The sequence below is a fragment of the Pteronotus mesoamericanus genome, unplaced genomic scaffold, assembly GCF_021234165.1.
Source record: "Pteronotus mesoamericanus isolate MK-2021 breed Mesoamerican mustached bat unplaced genomic scaffold, CSHL_Meso_final scaffold_636, whole genome shotgun sequence".
NCBI classification, from domain to species: Eukaryota; Metazoa; Chordata; class Mammalia; order Chiroptera; family Mormoopidae; genus Pteronotus; species Pteronotus mesoamericanus.
Genome location: NW_026555324.1, coordinates 4,157,129 through 4,184,743, shown reverse-complemented (window position 1 = coordinate 4,184,743; position 27,615 = coordinate 4,157,129). Strand labels below are relative to the sequence as shown.

The window sequence follows — 27,615 nt, the reverse complement described above, 5'->3', positions numbered from 1 at the left end:
CAACCAACCAACCAGAAACAGGAAAGAGGGGGTTGCTGGACCAGGTGAAGAAGGTGAAAGGATTGAGAAGTGTTGATTGGCAGTTACAGAATAGTCATGAGGGTATAAAGTGCAGCATAGGAAATATAGTTGATGATATTGCAATGAGTATGTATAGTGACAGTTTGGTATTGGAAGTATCAGTGGGAACACTTTGATAAGTATATGATTATCTAACCACTATGCTGTATACCTGAAACTAAATACAAAATACTATTGAATGTAAATTGTAATTGGAAAAAAATTTTAAAAATCAAAAATTAACTTAAAAAAAACACAAGAAATACTGAGGTTTTCCTGAGGAAGAAGTATCAGCTCCTATGAGTTTCCAGCCTTTGTGGCTCAGTGGGTTGAGCGCCCAACAGTGAACTGAAAGGTCAGCAGTTAGGGGTGTGTGAGAGGAACTGATCCATATTTCTTTTGCACATTGATGTTTCCCTCCCTCTGCGAAATCCTGGACCCACTATTTATTTATTTACTGCCTGTGCGATCTTAACACAACTTGCTTGCTCTTACTACCTAGGGTTGCTATGTGGTTGAAGTTAAGAGGGGCCAAGAAATGAACACTATAGTATCAGTTAACATGGGCATGGCCCTACTATGTGCCAAGCCATTTTTAAGTGCTCAGTGTGTATTAACCCATATAATCCTCGCAATTACCCTGGGAGGTTGGCCTAATGTTACCTTCATTTTACAAGTGGGGAAACCAGGCTCTGAGCACTCACGTGACTTGACTGAGGTCATCCAGGGAGTAAGATGCTGAAGTGTGGAGTGTTTAGCACACAGAGTGCTTCTGGTAAAAGCACTCAGCTCGTGTAAGATATGATTCAGATAACGGTAAAGCTTTAATTTAGGAAAATGCACTCTTTTCAATTCTTCTCTTCATCAAGAATGCATTCAAAAACACTACTGCCAGATAAGCCAGCATTCTCACCCTTGGTTGAATACCCATGTGAAATAAAAACCCAAGTTCACTCACTCTTTTTTATTGCTGAGAAGTATTCCATTGCATGGATATACCATGGTTTGTTTATCCATTCATCACTGAATGAACATTTTTGGTTATTTTGAATAAAGCTGCTGTGGAAAAAAAAAACCCATGTTCACATAAAACCCATGTACCAATGTTTATCAAGGTTTTATTCATTATTACTGAAAGCCATTAAAACCTAAGTGTCTTTCAGTAGATGAATGGATGAACAAACTGATCCAGCAACAAGAGGGAATACTATTCAGCCCTAAAAAGGAAAACAAGATACTGATACAGGAAATAATGCAGATAAACCTCAAATACATTGTTAGTGAAAGAAGGCTAACTCAAAAAGCTATTTACTGTGTGATGACATTTTATAGGACCTCCTGGAAAAGGCAAAAGTATTGGGGGCAGAAAGTGGTTGCCAGGAACTGGGATCTGCTAAAGAGAGGTACAGGAGAAATTTTTGGGATGATGAAAATGCTCTATATCTTGACTGGGGTGGTTATACAGCTGTCTGTATTCAGAACTATACACTGAGAAAGGTGAATTTTACTGTATGTAAAATATACCTCAATGAAAAAACAAAGGAGAAAAAAGATCTCACACTGGCTTAACAAAAAATAAAAATGGCGAAACAGAGCAGGCTTTCGGAGATCTCCCTCTGGGACTCCTGACACAATGGAAGGTTGCTAACCAGCCCTAGCTTGTCTGATCTTTGCTTCACCTTCCCCACATTCTCTGAACCAGCTCTGTCCTGCTCCTGCAAACCAGCTAAACCAGGTTCTGGGAAAATCAAGATCCTACCTTTCCTGCATGTGGAAAATACAAAAGGAGCCAGATACTACTGAACATACCAGCTCTTTGATGTCCAAATGACTGTGGGTTCACCCAAATCTGAGACCCCAGGAGGCCCTGCTTATCTTTCAGAGCTGCCAAATGCAAGATCTTTCTGGAATTTTCCATTTGGAAACTACTCTCAGGGGCTTGTTGCAGTCGGATCAGCAAGCACCAAATGTGTCTACTTGTCACTGTTTAAATTCACCACTGTGCTGGGGATGCTGAGGGCACAAGCACGATCGCGTTGTCCCTAATGACAGCCACAGCCAGAGCTACAGTACAGTGTCACGAATGGCTGTTTAAAGTGGCCAGTATTCATTCAAGGGTGGATTTGATTTTTGCCGACAGCCTGGTTACTGGAAGCCAGATGAAGTCAGCAAGGGATTCTCACTCCTGCACTAATTGTCAAAAGTAAAGAATTCTCCAGAGGCTTGTTCCTGCCTTCCTATGAGCCTCTTGTGGGTGAGCAGGGTGGAAATTATTTGTGTGCCTCTGATGACACATAACATAGTAGGTTCATAAAATAATTTGGTTCCTGTTGAATGAGTGTGCAGCTCAGGAAAGCAGTCTCAAAAAAGGAACTCCAGAATGTTCCAGTCTGTAGAAATGTATGTGCAGTCTGTCCAATGTCATTTATTTGGCCACAACACCACATTATCTATCTGGTACCTAGTGATCGGGAAGATGTGTCTACTCAGGCCACACAGGAGAAGCTACAAATCACTACAACTGGTAAAGTAGCAAAATGTGGCTAGGTTTTAGGGGTTCAATCTTGCTCCTTCAGCACCTCAATTAGACATCTCAAGTAACTCAACTTGGTAGGATTTTAACCTGTGGCATCAGAGTACTCCCCTGTCCCCCTTATAGGGCAGCAAGGTGGCCTGTTGGGACACAAAGGGTTTCAAGATACTGTGAGCCCCACAACTACTAACAGAAGATAGGTGCTTTTGAAAGTGCAGTTATAAAACACCTTTGTGTTTTCATCTGTTTTGTCCACATGGGCACAGTGAAAAAGATACTGAGTTTCTGAAGACCATAGCCTTGGCTGTTACTTGGAAGTCCCCAAAAAATGTAGCTTCAGAAGTTTCTAGAACTGAATCTGGATCATTAAGGGTTCAGCAATGACTCATCCACACATGGCAGCAGGTTGCTCCCCCGCCCCGCCCCACTCCCCTATGATTCAGAGATCTACCTTTCAGGACTTCTCGCCATCTCCCTGATGTCAGATCTCTGGGTTCTAGAGGGAGCAACTGTTGATGGTGTCTCAGCAGCAGACCTGGGGCTGGGAGAAAGAAGAGAAGGTGAGAGGGTGTGCCAGGTGCTCCCCACTCCTTAGCCTGTCCTGAAGTCTAGATTGTGTGCATGAGTCCGTGTTGTGTGTGTGTGTGTGTGTGTGTGTGTGTGTGTTATGTGTGTGAGCATCCAACTTCCCAAGCCCATTCATGACAAAAGATGGCATGACCCCAGATCAGCACTGCCCAGTAGAGGTAGTGTGTGCACAACTGCCAGCCACAAATGTGAGCTGTGTCTGTGATTTTCAATGTTCCAATAAGCACGTTAAAAAAGTAAAAAGGAACAGCAGAACTTAATTTTAGTAATGTATCTTAATCTAATATATCCAAAATATCATTTCAAGGTGTAATCAACAGAAAAGGTTATGAGATTAAAAAAACCCCTCCTTTTCATACTATTTTTGAAATTGGTGTGTTTGACATTTATACAGCACATCTCAAACTGGACCAGACATATTTCAAAGGCTCGCTAGCTTCATGTGGTGATGTACCCGACAGCGCAGGTGGAGACAAATGTGGGCCTCCTGCCCTTAAGGGGAACAGTGGGGAGGACACCTTGCAGTGAAAAGGGCAGTGAAGACACCCCCAGGGTGCAGGTTGGGAGAATCCCAGGGTGCTTTTCGCCACCCATTTCTCCTTTCCTTCCCTCCCATTCATGACAGATACGGGTCCCCTCCCTGGAGAGGTCTCTTCATCCAGGCACTTCAGCCTACGCCCCGAGCCCCTAGCCCTCTCCCGTTTCTTCCCAGGGGCCAGGGGCCGCCCACCTCCGAATTCACGCAGCCTCGCTGCGGGCCACGTGGATGCTGCCCTCCCTGTCACTCAACTTTTCGCTCCCGCCCCGCGCTACGCAGTAACCTTCGCTTCCCTTGGTTTCCACAGCGACGCCACTAAGGGGCAGGGAAAGGGGCCCGCGGCCTCAGGGCCAATTTTGATTGGTGCGGGGCTACGCCCCTTTTTCCACGCTCAGGTTCTGCCCGCGCTCCGCCCCCTCGATGAGTTCCGCAAGCTGATTGGCCATCCCTAGGGCGAGAGCGGCTAGTCCTCCCTCCGACCGCCTGCGGGGCGGGGACGGAGGTGGGTGCCCTGCCCGCTGATTGGCTGGAGGGGGCCGCGCGGCAGGGAGGGGTGGGGCGGACGAGGAGCCGGAGTTAGTCTCGCGCGGTGGTGGTGAACGCGTGAGGGATCCGTCCTGCGTCGCTGGCAGAAATAGCCGGAGGGGGAGCAGTCGCAGCAGTCGCCGTGTGAGGAAGTCATGAAGCATTATGAGGTAAGAAACGAGAAAACGGGGACCGAGCGGCGGCCGCAGACCCATTCTTTTTCTTCGTGGGACCACGGGATCTCCCTTTCCTACCCTGTGCGTGGATGAGAGCCGGACAGCGCAGGCGCAGTGGGTGCGGTTGTGTCTCGGAGCAGCTCGTAAATTTCAGTGCGCATGTGCGGAGGAGGTATTTATAATTCTGCAAACCAGGCTGTTTTGGGGGTGCCTTTTCTGGGGGTCTCTGCTAGACCTTTTTGCAGCTCCTCCAGCAGGCGGAGTTGCAGACTTTGGCGAGGAGGAGCGGGGGTGCGGGACCTTTGCCCACGATGCGTGGGTGTCTTGCACAAACCTTGCACCATGCCGCCGCCTCAGGCGTAGGAAGGGGCTTTGTTGTCAGCTCTCTTTGGCACGACCTTTGGACCCCTTCCCTCGCCCAGGACGTTCCGAGGAGCTTAGGAGATGAGGGAGGTGCTGCCAGGGCTGGCTCCAGCCAAGCAGCAAAGCTCATCTGGCTTCTTGGTAATCTAAGAGATCATCTTTGTCAATCCTTGTGTGTCACCGAGGAGAAATCTCGTGCCCACAACCACTCTTAAAGCCCGTCTTCTGACTCCTAACCTGGGTTTCTTTTTCTCCTAAAACAAAATCTTTTCATGCATTTATAGCTCTCTCTGATAATAGTAATTTTGTTATCATTTAGTTATTGCTGACTTTTAAGTAACATCACTGAATACTAAACTCATTTATTATTAAAAATGTTAATAAGAACCATTTAGCAAGTCCTCATTCTTGTGCAAATGATATTCTGTTACCTTGTTCTTTTATCCTGGTAGCCTATGAAGTAGGAGACTATTATTGCTATTACTTCCACTTTTGTAGATGAAGAAAGTGTCAGAGATGTCCAAGACTTGCCCAGAGGTTCCCAGCTAGTAAGTGCAGAACAGAGAGAGAAACTCAGAACTCCAGAGTCTTAGCTACTAGCCACAATGACATCCTGGTCCCCAAATGAAAATTAGCAGGTCAAGAGATTTCTTGTTCTTTTTTTTTTTTCTTCCCAATTAAAAAAATTGTGGTAAAATACATATAAAATTTACCATCTTTACTCTTTTTAAGTGTATAGGGCAGTGGCATTAAGTATGTTCACATTGTTGTGCAACCATCACCACCATCCATCTCTAAAACCACCTTTTCATTTTGCAAAACCGAAATTCTGTACCCGTAAAATACTAACTTCCTATTACCCCCTCTGCCCAGCCCCCAGCAACTGCCATTCTACTTTTTGTCTCTATGAATTTGACTATGGTTAGGCACCTTATATAAATGGAAGGAAGGATTAATTGTTTTTATTCATAAGTTGAATGCCACCGTCTCTGCCTCCTTCCTTTATCATTATTATTTTTGGTAAATTCAGTCAGAATCTTTTGAAACTATTAACCAGTAAGTCCTCAATCGCTTTTGACATGACACCAAGAAAAAGGAGGTAGGGATTCAGTAATCTCTCATGCCCCATTCAGCTATATAATTATTATACATAAAGTTCTTGTAATATAGTTTTCCCTTTCAAACTCTCTGTGTAACCTTGGAGAAAAAGCCACATTCAGTTTGAAAGATGCAGGATGGAAGGTCTGTGTGGCATTTTAAAAGTGGAGTTTTAATTTTCTTTTTTATTAAGTTGATTGGGTTACACTGGTTAATAAAATTATATAGGTTTCAAATGTACAATTCTATAATTCATCATCTGTATATAGCATTGTGTGTTTACCATTCAAGTCAAATCTCTTAATTTTACTAGTTAGCAGTCAGATAAAGTAGACCTCTGAGGACCCCTGGGGTGGGCACTTTTGTTCCGGGAAGCTGGGCAAGCCTGAGACCCACGGTTGGACTGGAGAACATGCTTTACCTTACTTGAACCTTTTCCTTCCCAGAAGGAATGGGGAGCTTCAAACCTAGTGTTCAAAGTGACCTTGGAGGAAAGAAAAAAGTTATTTTTCTGTATTCTCTGTTATCATTCTCTGGTAACCTTGGCCTAGTACCTGCTGAGAGGATAGCTACAGAGTTTCTATATGGGAGGAACAGTTGCCTCCCTGTCCAGTTGGCACAGCAAGCAGATTTGTTTTACTGCAGGTGTTTTTTAGCAGATCAATAAAAATAGCGAGGATGCTTTCACTCACACTTAGCAAAGATTGAGAAAATGTTTCAGTTACTGTCCACATCAAAGAATGTATTTCTGTTTGGTATTAAATCTCCCCTCAAGCGACTCCCTGTCCACTGAGAGATTAGCCTCCCTGAAAAGGCCTTTGTGGCCCCCAGAGGTTTCTCCTAGATGATAAAATGCAATTTACAAGGGATTGAAGTGCAGTTTATGAATGTTGGAAATATTACACAGAAAGGCGCAGGACCCACGCAGTGTCACACAGCAGGCTAACCAGGGCTGACATCTGATGTTATGGCAGTTAGAATTCCAGCTCTGGGGAAGGTTTTTTGAAGTTTATCTTCCTGTCTTCCCTTTGTGATCTGAGAATAAGAAAAAAAAAAGTATCCCTTCTTGTCGTCTTGAGACTAAGCTGTAGAGCAGGTGGTTAAAGCAAGTCACCCTCAGGCCTTGGCTGAAGCTGGCTCTTTGAAGTACAGAGCAGCCCTAGAGGTTGTCTTGGCATCAGAGCTAAGTAAGATAAGAGAACTACTTATCTCAGACTACAGGATCTTTTTTTGCAGTTTTTACCATTGCAGATAAGAGGTCAAAACAGTGGTCCCAGTAGCAACTGGAAAAACAGCTATTGCATCTTGTAAATGAGGAGTATCGCTACCAGCTATTGCATCTTGTAAATGAGGAGAATCGCTACCTTTCAGCCTCACTGAGCCCAAGTCGCTGCTCATTTCCTGCAACTGGGTACCCCGAGGTGAGGAAGCCTCATCTTCTTGGGGTCCCACTGCTCTCATTTAGGATCTTCCATCATCCCACCCCTGAAAGGGTTGCTCTATTGGTGCCCAGTTTGTGGATAATTCTAGGCCAATACAGTGCCTCAGGCAAATTCTTGCTTCAGCTACTTTAACAAAAATAAGTATGTGAAAGTTCTGGAACTAGAGTTCTGGTCACAGGGCAATTGTTTAGTCAGAAAACTGAGTAGGAAGGTGATAGTTAAGGAGAGAGTAGGTACACTCGTGTTTAATGGTGTCATAGGTACGTTAGAGTTGCGAAAGGCAACTGACTGATGTTTCTCTCCCTCTCTTCCCCCCTTCCTTCGCCGTCTCTAAAAATAAATAAATGAAATCTTAAAAAAAAGTTAGACTTTGAAAAGGCCTGGGCTGAGTCCTGGCTCTGCTACTCTAATTTTGTTGCTGGAAATGTGTCATCAAGGGGTGTGCTTATTGTGGGAGGTGCCACATGCAGCTCTGGTTCGTTCATTTGAACTGTTTTACACAAAGCCATGATATGAAAAAAAATCAGTTTGATTTACCTAGCCCTTTAATAAATCTCCAAACATGCTGTTGAGTGGGAAAAAAGCAAGTTGCAAAAGAGTCTGTAAATTTAAAAAATGTACCAAATGAGACTTATATGTACTGTTTATGAGGATATATCTGACAAAAAGATAAATTGTAATATGAAGTGAGCAATGAGTGAGAATTACACAGTAGTTAGAGGAACCATTGCTTGGGGAGGAAGAGGTGGGGAAGAAAAGACTTGGGGAAGGCTTTACTCATGTCTGTTTTATTAAAAAAAAACAAAAGGGAATCTAATATAACTAGAGTAAAATGAAAATAATCTGTTAAACTTCAGAGGTGAGATTCTAGGTGTCTGCTGTTTCCTGTATTTTTTTTCTTCTGAATTTTTGTGTCCTTTTGAAATAGAAGGTGGGCAGTAAGTCAGGGGTTGCTGGCGATTGAGCCCTGTTTTAACATATGGGTCTCTGACCCTTGCCAGAAAAATTTGGTGCCGGTTTGCAGGAATGTGATACGTTCTGAGATGACTGCCTGATCTCTCACTTCCACACGGTTCTGCACTCTGCATCAAACAGGCCCTCAGAAAAAGCTTTTGGGGTTGATTTTGCATCTGCAGACAGGATGGACCCTGGCTGTGATTCCCTCTTCCTGAGTTATTATTTTTTGTGTCTAAACAATGGTGAGAGCAGGGACAGTTCACATTTATAGTGTCCTTCCAAAAACCCTGAGAGATGGCTACTCTTTGTCCCCCGTTTTGTGGATTAGGAGCTTGCCCACAGTCAGTCACATTGTGGAAGACACAGGGTTCAGACCTAGGTCTGATTCCTCACTGATAGAAGAGTCAGAGCCACAGCAGTGTGATGATGGTGATGCTGACGGCCACCAGTGGTTATCGAGTCCTATGAGCACCCGATCAGGTGGGCATGGATATTACTTCTACTTTGCACCCTGTGGTTGATCTACTGATGCTGCCCCAGGCAGCTGGTGGTCGTGCATGTTTCTGAGGACACATCCTTGGCTGGAGGGTGGGAGGGGCGCTGTGGGCTGGATTGGACTGCGGCAGAGGGTTTCCCTCTGTTCTGAAATCGGATGGGCTGCTCCTCAGGAGTTCTGTAGCTATGAAAGCCTGGGGAGCTTTGAAGGCCTTCCTTGTGCTGGTGTGCCTCAGGCTAAGAGCCTGTGAGTGGGTCTTAGGCTTTTGACGCTCTGCAGGCCTGTTGCTCAGAGCAGGTAGTGATTCACAGCAGCAGATTCTCCTGGTGAGTCCCCTCCTCTGTCCCTTGCTATCATGAGGCTCCTCCCCCTTTGGAGCTCCTTGTTGCTCATTGACCACCACCTTGCTGGGCATAATGGTCCCTAACCTCACAGGGTTATGGCTTCAAGGGGTTATTGTCCTGGTGAACATTAGATGAGCAGGTGCATGGAAGGTATGTAACTCAGGTCCAGGCACAGCACAGCAGTTGACATTTAGCGAGTTCTGTTGGTCTACTTGCCTCCAGATGCCATGGTGCTGAGTTGGAGGGAGAAGGGTGGGGTGGGGCTGAGGTGGACAAGGCAGGTCCTAGGTGGAGGAGGCAGGTAGAAGGAGCCCAGTGGTGAGGGTGGGCTTCAGGTGGGGCAACTGAGCTGCACTGGCTGGGACTGGGAGTGATCCTGAGCTTAGTAGAGCCTCTTGAATAACTGGTTCCTGAGGAGAGAGGAGGTGCAGGGTTGAGAGCCCCGAGTGGAGATGTGCTTGGAAGGGACTTGCGCTCCTTGTGACATGGTTGTTTGGTGGGGCATCCAAACCAAACACTGACAGGCTTGGCTGGGTGAGAAAGGCCAGAGACCTTGAGCTGGTCGGTCACGTTCAGGCTAGGTCTTAACACCCTCCTGCTGATACTGATAGTGGCAGCCGAGAACGTTTGAATACAGGAAATAGCCAGAGCATTGTAGTAGTAGTAGTAGTAGTAGTAGTAATAATAATAATAATAATAATAATAATAATGATGATGATGATGATGATGATGTTACCGCCAATGTTGTGTCACTCTTAAGTGCTTTTTATCTAGTAACTCATTGAAACCTCACAATAAACCTATGAAGTAGATACTGTTCTTATCCTTCCTTGACAGGTGGTGAGACTGAGGCAAAGCGATGTGCCCTTGGTCACACAGTGGGTGGCAGAGCCCAATTCCATGAGACCTCAAGTGGGCTTTGCTGTATGTGGGCCCAGCTTGTCATGTGCCGAAGTATGTGGTTGTGAAGGGGGTCGTATGGAGGCCGCCGGGTGGGTCTGCCCTCGGACATTTACCCTGCTCAAGTTTCAGTTTTCTCACCCGTGAAGTCAGGGTGAGGACATCTGTCTCAGAGGGCCACTGGGGCGTGGGAAGTGCTCCGCACACTTCCTGGCCTTCAGTCATGGCACAAAGCATTAGGTGGGTAAGGACAAATTGCTGGGCAGGTAGACAGCTCTGCATCAGGGAGGCCACCTGAAGTGTTTTCTGCGTGTGGTCTCCTTTGAATGCCTTAGAACTTGGCATTTCAAGCAGACAAGGCCACTGGGGTTCCTGGACACAGCTTCGTGCTCATGATACGCCCAGGAGGTGGAAGAAGCCCAGATGCCAGTGACCAGTTTTGATGTACTGTCGCATGTTGAAGTTACATTTTGGGATGATCTGCTCTTTTTTACTCTTCGGGAAGATCCTCGCTGAAGTCGAAGCACACTCAGCGCCTGCTTTTTAACTTACTGTGACAACCATAAAAGGCAGCGGTGCTGGGTCCCAGCCTCCTCACTCAGGCGCATGAATGGGAAGATCATGCTGGCTCACACCTTTTGAGGCTTCTTGTCATTCTCCGTTCCCTGCTTCCCTCACTTATCACTACATGCTCCCTTCTCCTCACACACCCACAGCCACGTTGCTGTTGCTGTTCCTTGAGCGTATGCCCTTCCCTCTGTTCTTCGGTGTCCTGCTGAGAGGCCTTCCTGGGCCGTCCTATCTGCAGTGCAACCCCTGACCCCGCCCCCCAGTGCCTGGTCATCCCTTTCATGGGCTGTGTCTGGCTGTGGTATTTTCAGTCGGGTACTCGATGGTCCTTCTGCCCCATGTCGGACTGAGTTCTGTGAGGGCAGGGACTCTGCGACTTGTTCCTGCAGCTTCCCCCGGCATCCGGCCAGTGCCTCTTTGTTGAATGAGTGATTGGGCGAATGAATGCATCTTCTCCTTTCCGTCAGGCTCGTGGGGAGCAGGAGGGCGAGAGGGAGTTCTGTTGCAGGGACCTGGATGAGTCTCGTGTCTCACATGGTGGGCTGCGGGACCTTGCTTGGCCAGTCCTTAGGGGTCCTGACCTAGGGAAAGCAGCTTCTTAGGGCTCCCTGACCACATGCTCGGGGTCTCGCCCATCTCAGGGGACCTATTCCTCATCCCACCCTTTCCCAAAGGGGCTGAGGTTGCACCTGGGCCTGCCCCGCCCCGCCCCGCCCCGCCCCACACAGTTGCCTGGCAGGATCTGCTGGTTCAGGGGATCTCCTGCCCTAGGGCTTAGCTTGTCTGTTTCCACTCTATCATTTCTTTATAAGTGCACTCTTTTCAACATATTTTTTTCCCCCTTTACCTATTACATGCCCAAACACTGGGAAGAGGGAATCAGAGCCTCTGTCCTCAGTCTTTTCACCTCAGTGAGGCCTGAGGGAGGGGGAGGGGAACAGTGTGTGCAGAGGCCTGGCAGCCAGGCTTCCGTGGGTGTTCCCCATCAAGAGATGAGGCCTGCCAGGCAGGGCTCTGTAGCCACCCAGATGCCTGTGGACTTTATCCCTAGGGTGATGGTAGTCCCTTTTTCCTGTTGATTCTACCTAAAAGGTTAACTTCCAGAGGATTGTTTATTTTTAAGTCCTTTGGGACCCTCTTGTTGCTCTGTTATGTAAATACTCAGGGTACTTCCTTATTGACAAGCAGTTGGTTAGAGATGGGCCAGGAGCCTATCCCAGACTTTGGAGGGATAAAGGGCCTCTCAGTAGCTTGCAGTGACTGCAGGCTGGCACAGCCCTGTCCCTGTCCCTGCTCGAACCAGGCTGTTATATAAGCAGAGTCCCCAGGCCACTCAGTATCCCAGGAGACTGCAGGGTTTGTGCTGTGCTCTGGGCCCTTCTGAAGTCTTTTTCGTTCCTGTTTAAAGCAACCAGGGAGCACAAGTCAGGGCCATGCCGGTTGTGTGGTGGAGCCCACGGGAACAGCGTCTGACCTCAGGGTGGGTGTGGGTTGGCCACGTTTGGGGCAGGGCGGTTTAACATCGGCAGCGGGAGAGCTTCACATCAGGAAGCAGGTTGAAACTTGAGGGGGGTCACGGATGGAGCCTCTGGCCTTACGGGGAAGAGCTGTCTCCCAGGCACCTCAGGAGTCTAACTCAAGAAAGGGCAGGGAGGCTGCTGCATCAAGGCATCTCAGGAGGTGGGGTTGGGGGAGCAAATCTCTTGAGGCGGGGTGAGGTGATATCAGGACTCTTGGGGAGATGTATAGTCTGAAACTGTATATTGTTGAATACCATTTGCTCCAGAGATTCAAGTCTAACAGCCTCGAGGCTGGGGGTGGGGCTGGAGCTGGGCTGGGTAGGCCCAGTGCTGGGATGGGTAGGGGAGAGGCTGCTCTGCTTATCCTGTCTGGGAATCCTGTCACTCAGGTTTCAGTTTTCTCCTTCTAGACTCCCTCTGACTCAGCCAGGCCACGCTGTCAGCTCTCCTGGTTAGCTTTCCGCATGGACTTAGCACCCTCTGATAGCGAGCCTGTGTGAGCCCCTCCTCTCTGCTCTCCTGTTCGTCGCTGGCTCCCAGCAGGGCTCAGCAGACTGTGGAGTGCGTGATCCTGTGCGTCTGTTAGAGACACCGTCCTACAGAGCAAGGTACAGGGCAGGCCCAGGCCGTTAGCCCTGTCACCTTTACTCCCCCACCCCCACCCCTACCCCAGGCACTGCAACTCAAGGGGGAAGGATCTTTACATGCTCATGAGGTGCATGGCTGTTTTATGGACTGGAATTTCTGGCTTGAAGAGTGCGTAGCTTCGCTGCATTAGCATGGGCCCCCTTCTGTTGTGAAGCTGGGTTACTGTTCATCTTTAGTTACTTTGGAGTTTGGCCATCTTTTTTGACCCAAAGTTACCCGAATTCTGAGTTGTCCTGTAAGGATAAGATGGGGATCCTGTGGGAAGTGCTAAAAACCTTGATCATCAGTCTCCAGGAATATTTCCTGCCGGGCTCCATCCTCTAGACCGGCCCAGAACTTCACTGCCCGCCACTCTGCGGCCCACCTGGGGTCTCAGTGACAGAACCATGTCCAGTGCTGTGAAACCCCTTCTGAGTCTCCCTGCTGGGCCTGGGAACGTGCACCATCCGGGGAGAAAGCATGGGGAAGGACGTCCATGTCAAGACTCCTAGATCCCTTTCCTATCGCTTTATTTCACTTTCAGCCAGAAGGGCAGGGAGAAACCAGCAGAAACCCGTAGGGCTCACAGGTGGGAAGACAGCCATGGGCGTCTTCCCAGACCCCTCTCTCAACAGCTACATCAGGAAGGGCTGACATCTTTCAGTGTACCTTTCCCTTGGTAGATGTGGCTAGGGCTATTAAACATTTCAGAAACCCTGTACCCCTCTGTTGCATTTGTTACTACTCTGTCTTCATTCCAAGGTGCACATTTTTCCCCTCAGCATTTTCATGTTTCTTAAGTAGTGATGCCTCTTACGATTGATACATGTATCTTATATTGACATAGTTTTTTTTTCCCTCTTAAAAGTTGCCAGCTTGTTTTGAATCGTGACACCTCAGAATCCAGAAACTAGGGTGTTGTTTTCACCAGCTGCTGCCTTTATGCCCCAGTCCAAGTCCCCATAGTCTCTGGCCTGGGTTGTTTCTGAGACTCTCACTGCTGTCTCTGGATGCTTGTCTCTCCCCTCGCCCCTAGCCCCCCACAGTGGAAGGGATCCTTCTCAAACCCAGAACAGGTTGTCGCACTCCAGCACCTTCCTGAAGGGCTAGTCTGCGATGCCTTTCCAGCCTCCTCCTCAGCTGTTTGCTCTCAAGTTCACTTTGTTCTAGCCTCTCCATGTTCCTGAGCCCTGGGACGCTCTGTGCTGCCTCAGGGCCTTTGCACCTCCCCCAGGGAGCCTTGGGGAGCCTCATTATGGTTTAGCTCAAATCATACTTTTTAAAAAGGCCTTCCCTGAGCCCTCCCGTGGCACTCTGGTCCTCTCACCTTCGTTTTCTTTCTTCCTTTTTTTTCTTTTTATAAGATTTTATTTACTTATTTTTAGAGAGGGTGAAGGGAAGGAGAGAGAGAGAGAGAGAGAGAGAGAGAGAGAGAAACATCAATGTGTGGTTGCCTTTTGCATGCTCCCTGCTGGGGAGCTGGCTTGCAACCCAGGCTGGGAGTTGAACCGGCGACCCTTTGGTTTGCATGCTGCACTCAATCCACTGAGCCACACCAGCCAGTGCTGCCTTTTGTTTTCTTTATGGCACCTAGTACATTCTGACCTCGTGTTACATGGTAAATGCTTTGCCTGTGTTCCCCTTGAGCATGAGCAGGTCCATGGGGGGGTGGCAGTTATGGTCTCTCTTGGCTGTGCCCGCTGTTGTATCCCATCACCTGGAACATTGCCCGGCACCCTGCTGTCACTAATAGGTCTTTCTACTCATCCTAGAGCCCAGCACCCATCATGGTTTGCACATGGATGGGCTCGGCAAGTGTTTGCTGAGAGAATGAAGAATGGGAAGTATTTGTCTGCAGAAAAAGGCTTTTGGGGGTTTCCGATGCCCTCTGTACATCATTGAGCCCTCTCAGTGATGTACAATGATGTTTGTGCGCAGCAAGCACATCCTCGCTCTGTGGGCGCAGGCCAGGGCTTCTCATAGGTGGGGGTTCCCTGCCCTGGGCCAGCTGCCCCTGAGGAGCACAGGATTGCTATGCATGAGGCAGCCACAGTCACCCTCAGGTAGAGCCCGCTGCTCACTCTCATGTACTGAGGTTTGATGACCTAGTTTGGAGCTCCTTTGGGCCAGGTAGAGGCCCCGGAGATGGGCAGCCCAGTGAGCTGAGGCTGTACTGGGAGGTGGGGCCTGGATCTCCCATCCTGACCTGGTAACGCCTGCCATGCCGTTTCGTTGTCAGGGACCACCTGCGTGCGGGTGAGAAAGTGAGTGACGCCAGTCCCTGGGGACCCAGGTCCCATTGCCAGTCCCAGGACTGGGTTCCCAGTCTTCGCTTTCAGAAAAACAGCGGAGGAGCGCCTGCCTAATGGGCTAGCCGTTGTGACAAAGGCAGCCCTAGATGATCCGCCAGTCAACGAGCATGGCCGTGTGCCAGTACAACTTTGTGGATATTGACATCTGAATGTCATGAAATGGGCTGCTTTTGATTTTTCCAACCACTCTTAAGCTTGTTGGAGGTGTGCGGTGGAGCAGAATTGGCCTGTGGGCCCTAGTTTGCTGACCCCTTGGTCTGCGCCATCCTTTTTCCATGACCATTGTTCCCATGGCCTACTTCTATGCTTACTTCCTTACCATTCAGAGAGACCCTTTAAGAGCCCAAGTCAGGTCGTGCTCTTGCTCTGCCCAGAACTCCATGGCTCCCACCTCACTTGGAGTAAAAGCCGAAGTCCACACCTGAAGTCCGCACCCGGCCCAGAACACCCTGCACCACCCATCACGGCCCAGAACACCCTGCACCACCCATCACGACGCTGCCCTCACCTCCTCCCACTCCCGCCCTCGCCCCTCCCTCTAGTCACAGGGGCCGAGCTCTCGCACGCCAGGCACCCGGCAACGCTGCACGGCCGCTTCTCCGCCTGGCTGCTCCCCTAGGTCTCTGGACTGCTCTTTCCTTCACCGCCTCCAGGGCTTGGCTCAGTGTCCGCTCAGGGGGGCCATTCTTGACCACTTTATATAAAGCTGTACCCCCCTTCACCTGCCACCCCCATTTCCTTTTCCTATGGTAGATGTCATCTTGTAATATGTTATGTGTAACTGTTTAGTTGCCTCTGTTCCCTGACTAAATGTCAGCTCTGCATGGGCAAGGATTTCTGTCTCCTTCCACAGCTGAATCCCTAGAGTCCTTAACAGTGCCTCGTGTGTAGTAGGTGTTCAGTCAGATTTATGTAGGGAATGAATAACACTCACCTGCAAAAGGGGATTAATAGTAAAGGAGATAATTCACGTGGAGGACATGCCTTCTTGTCTGGCATGTTGTGTGTGTGTGGGAGGCGTTAGCTGCTGCTCCCTGGTTAAGACTGGCCACGTGGATCCCAGAGCAGCTATTCTGCAAGCTGAGCTCCCCAGTGTTCACTAACCTGCCCTCGGCACCTGGGTTGGGAGTGCTGGGCACAGGTCGCCGGTTCGGTCCGGATGAGTTCCTCCTGCTGCTCTGATCAGGCTGTGTCCGCCCGCATGGGTCAGCATCTCTGGCCTCTTCCAGCTTTCTGATCTGACAGTGCTTTCCTGCTCAGAGATACAGAGACCACATGTGGTCACCAACCTGGCCATGGGGTACAGGGGTGCAGATCTGGGCCATCCCCTGGGGATCTAGGTCCTGGGACAGCCCTGGAAGAAGAATATCCAGTTCCTAAGCAGCACAAACAGATGAGATCCTGCTCTTGGAGCTTGTGGACCATGTGCCCTTGGGCTGATGACTTGAGCTTCCGCATTTTGGCCTCCTCCTCTCTGAGTGGTGTAACTGCTGATCTAAAAGGGAGCTGGTGGTGGTGGGCGCTGTGTGCTCACACCCAGGGGAGGGGGTGGGGGGGTGAGGGGTGAGCTTAGGGGTTGGCTGAGGCCCCACTGGGAGGGCCTGGGAGGGCCTGGGAGGGTCATGTCAGTTGGACTTCTTCCAGAGGATGGGGTCTATTTGAGGAAGGCAGCCCAGGCTGGGAGGTTGCCTCCATCTACCACCTGGAAGCTTTTGAAGCTATGGATCCTGGGCCCCATCCTGATTTCCTCGCCTGGGTTGTCTCACACGCAGGCAGGGTTCAGGACCACTGGGCAGGGCTTCCGCCACGTGTGTCACAGGAGTCATCTGTGTTAGGTCCTCTTACGAATTTTCCCATTGACAGATGGAGAAGCCAAGGCTCAGACAGGAAAAGTGGGACAGGCTCTGGCCCACCTGTGGCACTGCTTTCTGGGCCTGTTGATGGCTTTAGTGTGTGACAGGAAGATGTGCCGGAAGTGTTGAGACAGGAGGTGATGGGCCTTTGCCCTCCATAAACCCCGACTTTGGAGCCAGGGGAGGCTGGGGTGAGGCAGGAGCCGGCTCAGTCCTCCCTTTCCCCTGCAGGGCATTCCCCGTGGAGGTGGCCCGTTTTGCTGAGTCCAGGCCGTCCAGACTGATGTGCTGAAGTTGGAGTGTCAGCAGAGAGAGGGCGGCCTTCCCGATAATCCAATCCAGGGTTTTCCTTTTTCTGTTAGCATTTAGTCCTGCTCTTCGGAGTGGAGGTTGTATTGCATTGTGGTGGTGAGCAGGGGCTGTGGGCCCAAGCAGGCTGGGTTGACATTGGCTCTGGCACTTCCTGGTCACGTGTCTTGGGCAAGGGCCCCCTTGTGAGCCGCCTAACAGGGGTCACAGGCCCAGGTGAGGCCAGGTGAATTTTGCCAATGAAGGTCTCAGCACAGTACTTGGAACAAGGCCGGGATCATGGTACTTCCAAATGGAACAGGCCCAGCCTGTAACCTCCTAGGGAGGTGCGTGGGCTGTGGGTGCTGGTGAGCTACTGTGCCAGCTTCCCCTGGCCCTGGGTCCCACAGCCTAGGGACATTGGCATTCAGACCTTGGCGCCCCTCATCTGGCTGCTGGGTGTGGGGGTGGGAGCTGGCTGGCTGGGTGCCTGGGAATGGGTGGTCAGCCTCTCTGCCCTTCCCCGCCTGGGTGATGACATTCCACCCACAGCACAGCTGTCCTGGGCTCCTCGGAGAAAAGGGATCACAAGGCGAGGCCATTGGGAAAGGAGGTATTTCTGGTTGAGCAGGTGTGGCCTTTGCTGGCTTCCTGGCAGCTGAGTCTGAGGTCTTTTCAGCTGCCCTGGCAGGAGCACTGTGACTTTGATATTTCTGGAAAGTGTAAGGGAAGGGAAGCCGAGAGTGCTGAGCCTCTGAGTCTGGGCAAGTTCACTCCGCCCTCTGCATTTGGGAAGTTGGTTAGCTGGCCAGGTGCCGGGATGGGCCAGGCCTCCATCCCCTGGGTGTGGCGTCCCCTGTGCCTGGTGGCTGTGGGAACTCTGGGAGTCGAGTGCCTGGGCTGGCTGGCTGAAGGACCTGTCGGGCCATTTTCATCTTTGCCTGGAGTCCTAGGTTACTCAGAGCAGGGTTTGCACCCCAGTGGGCCTCTTATGCCCCAGCCTTGGGAGATGTCCCCCTGCAGGCACTGGCTGGGTACTGCCAGGCTGCCCAGCATCTGGCAGCCCAGTTTGAGGGCCCTTTCCTGGCAGGTGGTCCCTGTGGTGTCCCAGAGAGCCTGCTGGAGGCAGGTGTCCTGCCTTGTGCTACCTCTGTGTAGGGGCCACTGCAGAGCATGTCCTGGTGGGGGCGTGGTCGCAGAAGACTGTGTTGGGGGGTCTGGGCTAGGAACGTGCATGACTTGGGTTGACTTCCTCATCTGGGAAGTGGAGCTCATGGCTCCTGCTCCCTTGGCCACTGTAGGGATGAGAGAGGATAAGGAGAGGGGGCTGGGAAACTTGAAGTTCCAGGCCCACTGTCCTCATCCATACCCGTCAAGCGGGTCCCATCTTAGGATGTGAGGAGGTTCCAGGTGCAGAAGTGGGAGGTGCTGAGGGTGACCCTGAATCCATGCTGATTCTTTGGCCTCTTCCAGCCCCTTGTCCCAAGTACTAGACGTGGTCCTCTACCTTGAAGCCACTGAGTCAGGCTCCCAGATGGGAAGAGCCTGGGAAGCACGGGGCTGGCTCTGTTTGTAAAGATGGGGAAAGACGGTTTGTAAAGAGGGGCCCAGGCTCCTGGCTCTGGTGACCTGGGCGCTAGGTCCCGTGCGTTGTGCCTGCCTGGCAGCTCATGCAGGTTGGAACCGCGGTGCCTGCCCCTCCCACCGGTCTCCTACTCACTGCTGCACCCTTGTGGGGCTCAGGTAGAGATCTCAGACTTCCCCTCCTCTTACCTCCACATGCAAATCATGAGCAGATCCTGCTGCCTCCACCTTCATGGTCTGTCCAGAATTCCCACTTCTCACCCCCACCCTCACCCCCACCCTGGTCTCCCAGTTCCCAGGCGGTGCCTATGAACAACAGAGCTATGTTATGCCCCTCTTCTCCTCATGAACCCTCCACGGCTCCCACCTCACTCAGAGTAAGAGCCAGAATCCTCTCTGTGGCGCACAAGGCCCCGTGTGACCTGTCCCTGTCACCTCCTGATCTCCGTGGTGTCCTGCTCTCCCTCTCACTCTCACTGTTCAGGCCACCTGGCTGGGCCCGCCTGCTCCACAAGCGTGCGAGGCACAGCCCAGCCTCAGAGTCCTCGTGCTTGCCCTTCCCTCCGCCTGGAGCACTTTTCTCCCAGTCGTGTGCGTGGCTCATTCCCTTGCTTTTTGCTGGCCTTTGCTTGGATGCCCCTTCCTGAGGGAGACCTTCCCGGCCACTCTGCCTGAAATGGCTGGCTTCCCCACTCCTGATGCCCCATCCCACCCCATCCTCTGTTTTTCTTTGAAACCCTTGGTTACAAATCATGCCACTGTTGTCTGCTCCTGCCCCCTGCTTGCCACCCGCAAGCACACAGAGAGTGTTATGCAGGTCCCCTGGAGGCAGGGCCTGGCTTGGTTCGATGCAGTATCCAGCCATGGGAGGAAGGGCTGCAGGGATGACTGAATGAATGAGTGAACGCAGGGCAGTGGCTCCCTGAAGCCTCTTGTTTGGTAAGTGGCAGAGCCGGGGTTAGCGCTCACTCTCTCGGTCCCATCCTGGTCCCATCCTGTGCTGGCACTGGGGCGTGGGATTGTGGAGCCTGGTTGCAACCGGCACCCTTCCAGGATGTGGGACTGTGGGATGAAGCTGTTGCCACAAGGGGGCAGCAGAGATGTGGCAGCCTCCAGCACTGTGGGGAACCATGGTAGGGACAGTGGTAGGGACAGTGGCAGGGACGGTGGCAGAGGCCCCTCCTCTCCTGCCCACACGTGTCCTGCTATTGTTAGGGCTCTGCTCACTGTCAGCAGCTGGATGAAACATCATTGCACCACCTCTCTGACCTTGACGTCCTGGGGACAGGATTTGGGGAGAAGGGGCCTGGCTCCCTGGGCATCTAGCAGTGCTCTTTTGCTAGTATTGGTCTGTATTATGTTTATTCTTTATAAGCTTTATTCTAGGCTGGATATGTTCACATACCTTCTTTTTTGGTGGTTTTCCTCACCTCTCTAAATCTTCCAGTAACCTGGTGAGATGGCAGGTGGGGCCAGCCTACTTTGTAGACGAGGACATAGAGGTTCAGAAGGGTTGGGTAGCTTGTTCAGGACCGCACCATCAGGAAATACGCGAGCCTTTGGCTAGGTGCCTTACACAGGTGTTCAGAGAGCACAGCTCCACACTAGGCTGTGTGTGGGGTGCTGGGAAACAATCGACAGCCCAGTGGGAAGTGGATGGTAAATGTCTAGGGGTTGATATTTCAAGTTGATGGTCAGGAGGAGCCTCACTGCCAAGTTGCCTGATGGCTGGAGGAGGTTGGGGAGGAGCCGCGGGGGGTCTGGTGGGGAGCCTTCTAGGCAGCTGGAACAGCATGTGCAAAAGCCCTGAGCATACCTGAGCTCCGGTTTTCTCATTGCCAGACAGGGTCCATCCCTGGAGCCTTGCCTCCCTGACAGTTCTGGGCACTGGTGTTAGGTTAGTGCAGGTGCTCAAAAAACAACATCCCTCTTTCTCCTACTGCTACCTTGATTAGTAACATTTTTATTTCTATGAAGACCGTGAAGGCCAGGGGCCCTGCTGCTTGACAGTGGCTCCGGGTGCTCCCCCCCTGGGCTGGGGAAGACCACAGTGTGGCCTCTGCCTCTCCCCTCTTGCAGGGTGGGCTGTGGTCTTGCCCCTTGCCCTGGCCACCTCTCCGCACGTCTCTTCCACCTCGTGCTGCCACGAGTTGCTATTGGCTGAGCCCCAGGATCTCAGGACTCGGGGTGAGAATTCCTCCCAGGCTAGTGGCACTGTTACCGCATGCACCCCAGGCCAGGGTGTCTGCTCTGGCCTTGTCCTCTGTCCCCTGTAGGCCCCAGGGCCACGCTCCCTGTCTGCAGCCATCAGTGGACCTTGGGCCAGTGACCCTCTCACAGGCCTTACTTCATTCATCCACAGAGTGGAACGTGTTGTTCTTCCCTGCCCCTCACCCGTCTTCTCCCCAGGGATGGGGCCTGGGCCTGCTGCCTCTCCTGTCTGCGCTCAGCGGCTGCCTGTGCCTCTGACCCTGGCCCTGGGGCCTGCGCTGGGCCCCTGTCCCAGGCTGGCCTCAGGGCTGGGCGGGCATGGGGTGGGGGTGTGTGTGTCGGGCATCGGGCATGGGAGGTGTGCTTGGGCACGGGGCAGGGGGTGGGTGGGTTGCAGTTGCGGGTAAGCTCAGGGGCTGCAGACGGGGAAGCACATAACAGGGCCCCACATTTAGGCCCTCAATCTGGGTGGGGGTCGGGGTGAGGAGCCTCTGCTGCTCCCTGCCCAGGGACCTTTCTCTTTGATGGGTAATTGGGACCTGTTTGTAGGCCTCCCCCTTTAAAAAATTTTATTGAGATGAAATCCACATAACAAAATTACCCATTTAAAGGTGAAAAGCTCAGCAGCACTTAGCACATCCACACTGCTGTGCCACCACCTGCCTCTATCTAGTTTCACAACTTCCCATCCCCCCAACAGGAGACCAAGCCCCATTAGCCGGGACTCCCCCATCCCTCTGTCTGCCCCAGGCGACCACCAGCCTGCTTTCTGTCTATGGATTTAGCTGTTCTGGACGTTTCATATAAAATATGAACCTTTGTGTCTGGCTTCTATCACCTAACAAAACTTTGTTTTTTCCTACCTAGCATAACTTTTATTTAACTTTTTATTTTGAAATAACTGTACAAGCACAGGAGCTACAGAAATAGTATGGAGAGCTTCTGGATCCCCCCTCCCCCACCCCTCAGGGTCTTTCAGACCTCTCTTGGAGTAAAGATGGTTTCTGGGTCCCAGTATTTGAGACAGGAAATGGGAAACGAGGACCGATCCTCCTGAGGTGGGCCGGTGCTGGGGTAGCCCCCACCCCGGCGGCCGCGGGCGCTGGTGCTGCCCCTTGGGCTGGGCTTACCTCTGAGGGTTCAGCTTCTCCTGTCCTCTGGCCTGGCCGGCCTGGGCGCAGTGGCCCAGGGAGTGGCTGCTGGGAGTGTGGCCCCTCTCTTGACCACACTTGCCTGCTGTCCAGCTTCCTCTCCCAGCAGCCAGTTGGGGCCCCGACAGCCGTCCTCTCCTCCTGGGCCCTGGTCCTGGAGGGTAGGATTTCAGCCCTTCCCCACCAGCTGGCAGGCAGGGAGAGGGCTGGTTGTATTTTAAGCTGTTGAGTGGTTCAGCAGGAACTTGGAGGCCTCTCTCCCTGCAGGCTCGGTGCTGTCTTTCTGTGGACCACACAGGCACTGAAGGCATGTAGGCCTTGCCCGCCTGGGACCCAGCAACTATTAATATACCTGCAGCCACGGGGTGTTCTAGCCCTTCCAGTACATTCCGTGTGTGCCCCGTCCCTCTCCCATGAGTCCCCTTCATGGGCCCAGTACTACAGGCGATGACCAGCTCCCTGTTTCTGGCCCCTCTGGCTGGCCTTGTTACCCCTGTGGCTCAGAGGGGATCAGTAACCCGCGCCCCAAGGCCACAGGGCCTGGCGGAACTCTCTCTAGCGTGTTAAGTACAGGTGGCTTGCCCAAGACCTCCTGGGTCCTGGGCCGTCTCCTACCCTCACGTCTACACGTCCACAGCGGGGGCGGGTGCTGCAGCCAGCCAGGGAGCTGGGATCTGAACCCCAGCCCATGCCCTTGCCTTCGCGGCAGCTCCACAGGGCCCGAGGCTCTGGGGCACTCGCATCTGTCAGCCCCTGCGGGCGATTCACTTGCATTGTCTCATGGGACCCTCACAGCCCTGTGACGTACACCCCTTCCCCTTCCCGTCTGCCCCTGGCTTGCAGCCCAGAGAGACGTGACTTTGTGGCAGGGCCAGATTCAGTCCTATGTGCCGCCCACTGCATGCCCTGCCCCACCACTGTCACTGGGGGGTGTGTGTGGGGAGATCCCCTTTCTTCAGGGGGGCCCCAGTTGCAGGGGAGCCCTCTTCCAGGGCTTTGGGTGGGTGGCATGCCCTCAGAGAGCCTGGCTGGGGCCCTGCCTAGGGCTTTGTGTCCTGCTCCTCTTCCCCAACTGCCACTGAATGAGGGCCCACCAGGGGTGGGAAGGTTCCTCAGCACCTGTTGCTCAGTGGCCGATTTGGGGACAGACCCAGCCTTGCCTGCCACTGCCTGTGCTAAGCTCAGTGGCACTCAGGCCTTTCAGGATCAGCACCCCCCACCCCCCGCCCCCGGGCTGCACTGCACCTTCTCCTGCGCTTCACCGCTGTGGCGTCAGATTCTGCTCCCACCCCCGCCAGCTGCTTTCCTCCCAGCACTGCCTCTCTGCTCTGCCACCGTCTGGGGCTCAGGGAGATCATGTGTGGTGCAGGCTGCGTGCTCTGGGCTTTGAGGGTCTCGGGGCCTAGACAAGGCAGCTATGTTGGACTTACAGGATGCAGAGGCTGCCTTGAAGGTGGCCTTGAACATGGTCTGGGTGGATCTAGTGAGACTGTGTGGGGAGGAAGGTCAGGGAAGTGGGGCTGAGGCCTCAGCCCAGGCTGGGGTGCTTTCTGGAAACTTCCCGGTTTCCTGACCCTTTCCACACATAGATTGGTTTTCTGCACCAATAGCTCTGGAATCTGTCACCTCCCTAGGAACACAAATGCACAAGGGAAATAATCCGAGTGTCTCTCACAGTTCAGAAGGGGAAATGGATGATCTCTCTCTTGGATTCTCAAAATAGCTGGGATTTCTCCAAGTCCAGTGAACTCTGCCAGCTTGAACCGGGTGCCGGGGCGGGGGCTGCCTGCTGGTCTCTCACCCTCCTCCCCAAGGCTGGCCCCTACCCTGCACTGGGAGGGGAGCTGGGAGGCACCTTCATGCCTTCCTCTGGGATCTCATCCCCTGGTGCTCTTTGGGGACTGTGTCCACTTTCATGGTGACCCAGCTCCTGGGGGACTCAGTCTGGGCAGTTTTATATTTAGCTGGGCACCGCTGTGGGGCCACTCGGGTTACAGCTGCACAGAAGCAGCAGTGCCAGGGCAGGCGTGGGCTCCTTTCCAGCACCATGGCAGAATTTGATCCCGTGGCCTGGCCCAGAGCGCTGCGCGTGGGTAGGTCGGTGGTGGGGACTAACGGCCGGTGGCTTGGGCCGCTGGCTTCGCGGGCAGAGCACGGCGGCATGGACCTGAGTATGAGCATGGTGGCTCGGGAGGCCAGCCAGGGCCCTGGCCCTGGCCCTGGCCCTGGCCTCGGCCTCAATGGCCTCCCCTGGCCTGCGCCCCCAAAGGTGGTCAAGAAACCTAAAAAGGGTGTTCTCTTTTTTGAGGTGGAGATTCTGGATGCGAAGACTCGGGAGAAGCTGTGCTTCTTGGACAAGGTAGGACCGCAATGCTAGCTGCAGTGGGCTGGGGTGCTGGGCCTATGACCCCATTCCTTGTGGGGGCTTCTGGCCCCGAGGGAGGTGGGAGTGCCCCTCCAGCCTGTGTGCTGACACCCTCTGCCTGGGAGAAGTGCGCATGAGGGGGACTGTCCTCAGGTCTGGGCCTGTGTTTGCCATCTCAAGGTAGAGTGGGCAGCTCTGGCCTCTGGGTGTGGCCACGAGTTGGCCTCCCGGTGCAGGAGGAGGTGAAGCAGCCCCATGAGCCCGCCAGGCCTCGGGCTGGGATGGGGGTGGAGTTGTGACCTTGCCCCTTCTGAGGCCAGGCCAGGGGAAGGGGCTCTCTTTCCTAGGGAGGTCTGGCCTGGGCTCTGGCGGGGGGAGTTGTGGGTGGGGTGCAGAGGAGAGGCGGAGAAACAGGCCCAGCTTCCCGTACGTGAACGGTCTCCCAGCCTAGCTGGGGGCACCCTGGCTGCCTGGTAAAACTGGGCCCAGAGGTCCACTGCTGTCCCGACTCTGGCCGATCCTTGCTGCTCCACTCGGCCATGTGGGTGTGGGGGCTGGACTCCACCCCTTCCCACCCCCATAGCAGCTACCCAGGCCCTCGATCCATCCCCACCTCAGCAGGAGGGAGCCTGACTTGCACCTGGCCTGTGCTTCCCTCAGGTGGAACCTCATGCCACCATTGCAGAGATCAAGAACCTTTTCACTAAGAGCCGTGAGTCTGGGGCCCAGTCACACTACCTCCTGTAGCCCTTCGGAGCAGGGGCCTCTGGGTGGGACACCTGCTGCCAGTTTCTTTCCCCAGGGCCTGCAGAGATGCCTTCAGTGGCCCAGGACTTTCTGGGCTTGTCTGTTGTAGCGCCCCCGTGTGGCCATTGACAGGAACGCCCTTGCTTGGTTTTCGGAAGGACAACATCCCACTTCTGCCTGTGTTCTGTGCTGTGTCTTGGAGCCACACAGGCCACAGAGGCCTTGTCCTCGGTGGGAGGAGCGTGGGGTCCCTGGGCCCTGCCAGGCTGTGTGCTGTGACACCCTGTTCTACCCACAGATCCACAGTGGTACCCTGCCCGCCAGTCCCTCCGCCTGGACCCCAGTGAGTACAGCTGTCGCTTGGCCACCCTGGGCACCCCAGTGGCAGTGGGCGAAGGCCTGGGTAGCTCCTGAGTCGTGGCCTGCCTCTCTGCAGAGGGCAAGTCCCTGAAGGATGAGGACGTTCTTCAGAAGCTGCCTGTGGGCACCACCGCCACACTGTACTTCCGGGACCTGGGGGCCCAGATCAGCTGGGTGACGGTGAGCTCTGACCCACACCTACAGTCCCCTCTCCCATCAGCCACACTGGGGTGACTCACCTGAGCCCATTCTCCCAGGTCTTCCTGACAGAGTACGCGGGACCCCTTTTCATCTACCTGCTCTTCTACTTCCGGGTTCCCTTCATCTATGGCCACAAATATGACTTCACATCCAGCCGGCACACAGTGGTGCAGTGAGTGGGCCAGGCTGGAGGGGTGAAGGGGGGTAGGGGAAAGGCCTGTGGACCGGCCGCCTCTGAGCCAGCTCCCCCTCTCCCAGTCTTGCCTGCATCTGCCACTCATTCCACTATATCAAGCGCTTGCTGGAGACGCTTTTCGTCCACCGCTTCTCCCATGGCACCATGCCCCTGCGCAACATCTTCAAGGTGAGCCCCTGGGCCAGTGTCCCAGGCCCGCCCACTCTGGCCCCGCCCCCTGCCTCCGTTACAGGGCCCTGCCCTCTCCTGCCTGTCTTGGGGGCCCTGCTTCCTCCTGCCCCTCACCTGGCCCACCTAGACTCCACCCTCCACTGGGCTAGGCCCCATCCTGGCCCTGTTCCTTTTCAGAACTGCACCTACTATTGGGGCTTTGCTGCGTGGATGGCCTATTACATCAACCACCCTCTCTACACGCCTCCCAGTAAGTGGCTTTGGGACCCTGCTTCTGCGAGCTCCCATCCCCCCACCAGGCTTCCCTCACAGGCCTCCCCTCTCTTTTCAGCCTACGGAGCTCAGCAGGTTAAGCTGGCACTTGCCATCTTTGTGGTAAGCAGGCTGGTATGCACGGCGGGGTTGGGGAGTCTGGGTGGCTCTGGGCTGACTCTGTTTCTCTGACAGATCTGCCAACTGGGTAACTTCTCCATCCACATGGCCCTGCGGGACCTGCGGCCAGCTGGTGAGTGGCCTGCTCTGTGCAGGGGGTGTGGCAGGCTGGGCCAGGAGGCCTCACTCATCCTTCTCATCCTGCCCGTCAGGATCCAAGACCAGGAAGATCCCATACCCCACTAAGAACCCCTTCACGTGGCTCTTCCTGCTGGTGTCCTGCCCCAACTACACTTATGAGGTGAGGGCTTGCCCGACTCCCTGCTCCCTTGTGGGGCTTCAGGTTCCATGTGGAGGGGCCAGTCTCTGTAGGGAGTTGCCTGGCTCAGCAGTTGCTTTTGTAGTTTGAGCATGTGGAGATGCAGACTGTGGCCTCTGGGGGTTGGGAGTTGTGTGAGGCTGGGCTTGTGGCTGTTGAGGGCCAAGGGGCAGCTTCATCACGCAGCCCCACTTTACGTGGGGCCTCTCTGACATAAAGGTTGGTTCCTACCTTCTACCTGGAAAGACAAGGTTGGGAGGGAGGTGGCCCAGGGGGCGGGTGAGGCCTCGACAAAACAGCTGGCCTGCCCAGTCCTGCCTGTCTTCACCTCCCACCCTGTGCCCACAGGTGGGGTCCTGGATTGGCTTTGCCATCATGACACAGTGTCTCCCAGGTGAGCCCACTTTCCCTCCCTCCGCCGGGCCCTGTCCCCACCCCAGGCTGTGCATCTTCCCTGACCCCATTCTGCCCTGCAGTGGCCCTCTTCTCTCTGGTGGGCTTCACCCAAATGACCATCTGGGCCAAGGGCAAGCACCGCAGCTACCTGAAGGAGTTCCGAGACTACCCGCCCCTGCGCATGCCTATCATCCCCTTCCTGCTCTGAGTCGCCCACCACCCCCACCGGCTCCTACCAGCTGGGCTCTCAGGAGCCAGGCTCTTGTGCCCCTATCCCATGTCCTTCTGGGGGAGGGATGGGGGTCCACCACTCTCCAGCACCTGGAATAAAATCTGCCTGCCCAGCCGGACT

General features: G+C 53.4%; 1 protein-coding gene and 1 long non-coding RNA gene across 5 annotated transcripts; one reads left to right on the top strand and one right to left on the bottom strand.

The window, feature by feature from the left end:
- Nucleotides 1-22,411, bottom strand: LOC129061442 (uncharacterized). Of its 3 annotated transcripts, none has more exons than XR_008528192.1 (4): nt 22,116-22,410; nt 18,560-18,756; nt 16,154-16,301; nt 1-3,134 (listed from the first exon to the last, which is right to left on the bottom strand). It is a non-coding gene; the product is annotated as an uncharacterized LOC129061442 (long non-coding RNA). The 3 variants fall into 3 exon arrangements; XR_008528194.1 differs by lacking the exon at nt 1-3,134 and adding an exon at nt 6,032-6,916 and having other exon boundaries at nt 22,116-22,411; XR_008528193.1 differs by lacking the exon at nt 1-3,134 and adding an exon at nt 10,750-11,171 and having other exon boundaries at nt 22,116-22,411.
- On the top strand, nt 4,271-27,607 carry TECR (trans-2,3-enoyl-CoA reductase). 2 transcript variants are annotated; one of them, XM_054562077.1, is made up of 13 exons: nt 4,271-4,414; nt 24,445-24,495; nt 25,162-25,213; nt 25,547-25,591; nt 25,685-25,788; nt 25,866-25,981; nt 26,068-26,173; nt 26,354-26,426; nt 26,508-26,551; nt 26,624-26,681; nt 26,761-26,849; nt 27,216-27,261; nt 27,344-27,607. In XM_054562077.1, exons 1-13 carry the CDS (start codon nt 4,400-4,402, stop codon nt 27,469-27,471), a joined length of 927 nt encoding a protein of 308 aa, XP_054418052.1. In that variant the 5' UTR covers nt 4,271-4,399; the 3' UTR covers nt 27,472-27,607. The 2 variants fall into 2 exon arrangements, with proteins under 2 accessions (XP_054418052.1, XP_054418051.1); XM_054562076.1 differs by lacking the exon at nt 4,271-4,414 and having other exon boundaries at nt 24,314-24,495.
- Nucleotides 27,608-27,615: the final 8 nt, after the last annotated feature.

Coding starts and splice junctions, on each gene's coding strand:
- TECR (XM_054562076.1), top strand. CDS start 24,316: ATGGTGGCTCGGGAGGCCAGCCAGGGCCCTGGCCCTGGCCCTGGCCCT. Junction 25,214..25,546: donor GAACCTTTTCACTAAGAGCC/GTGAGTCTGGGG, acceptor TTCTACCCACAG/ATCCACAGTGGTACCCTGCC. Junction 26,427..26,507: donor CCCTCTCTACACGCCTCCCA/GTAAGTGGCTTT, acceptor CTCTCTTTTCAG/CCTACGGAGCTCAGCAGGTT.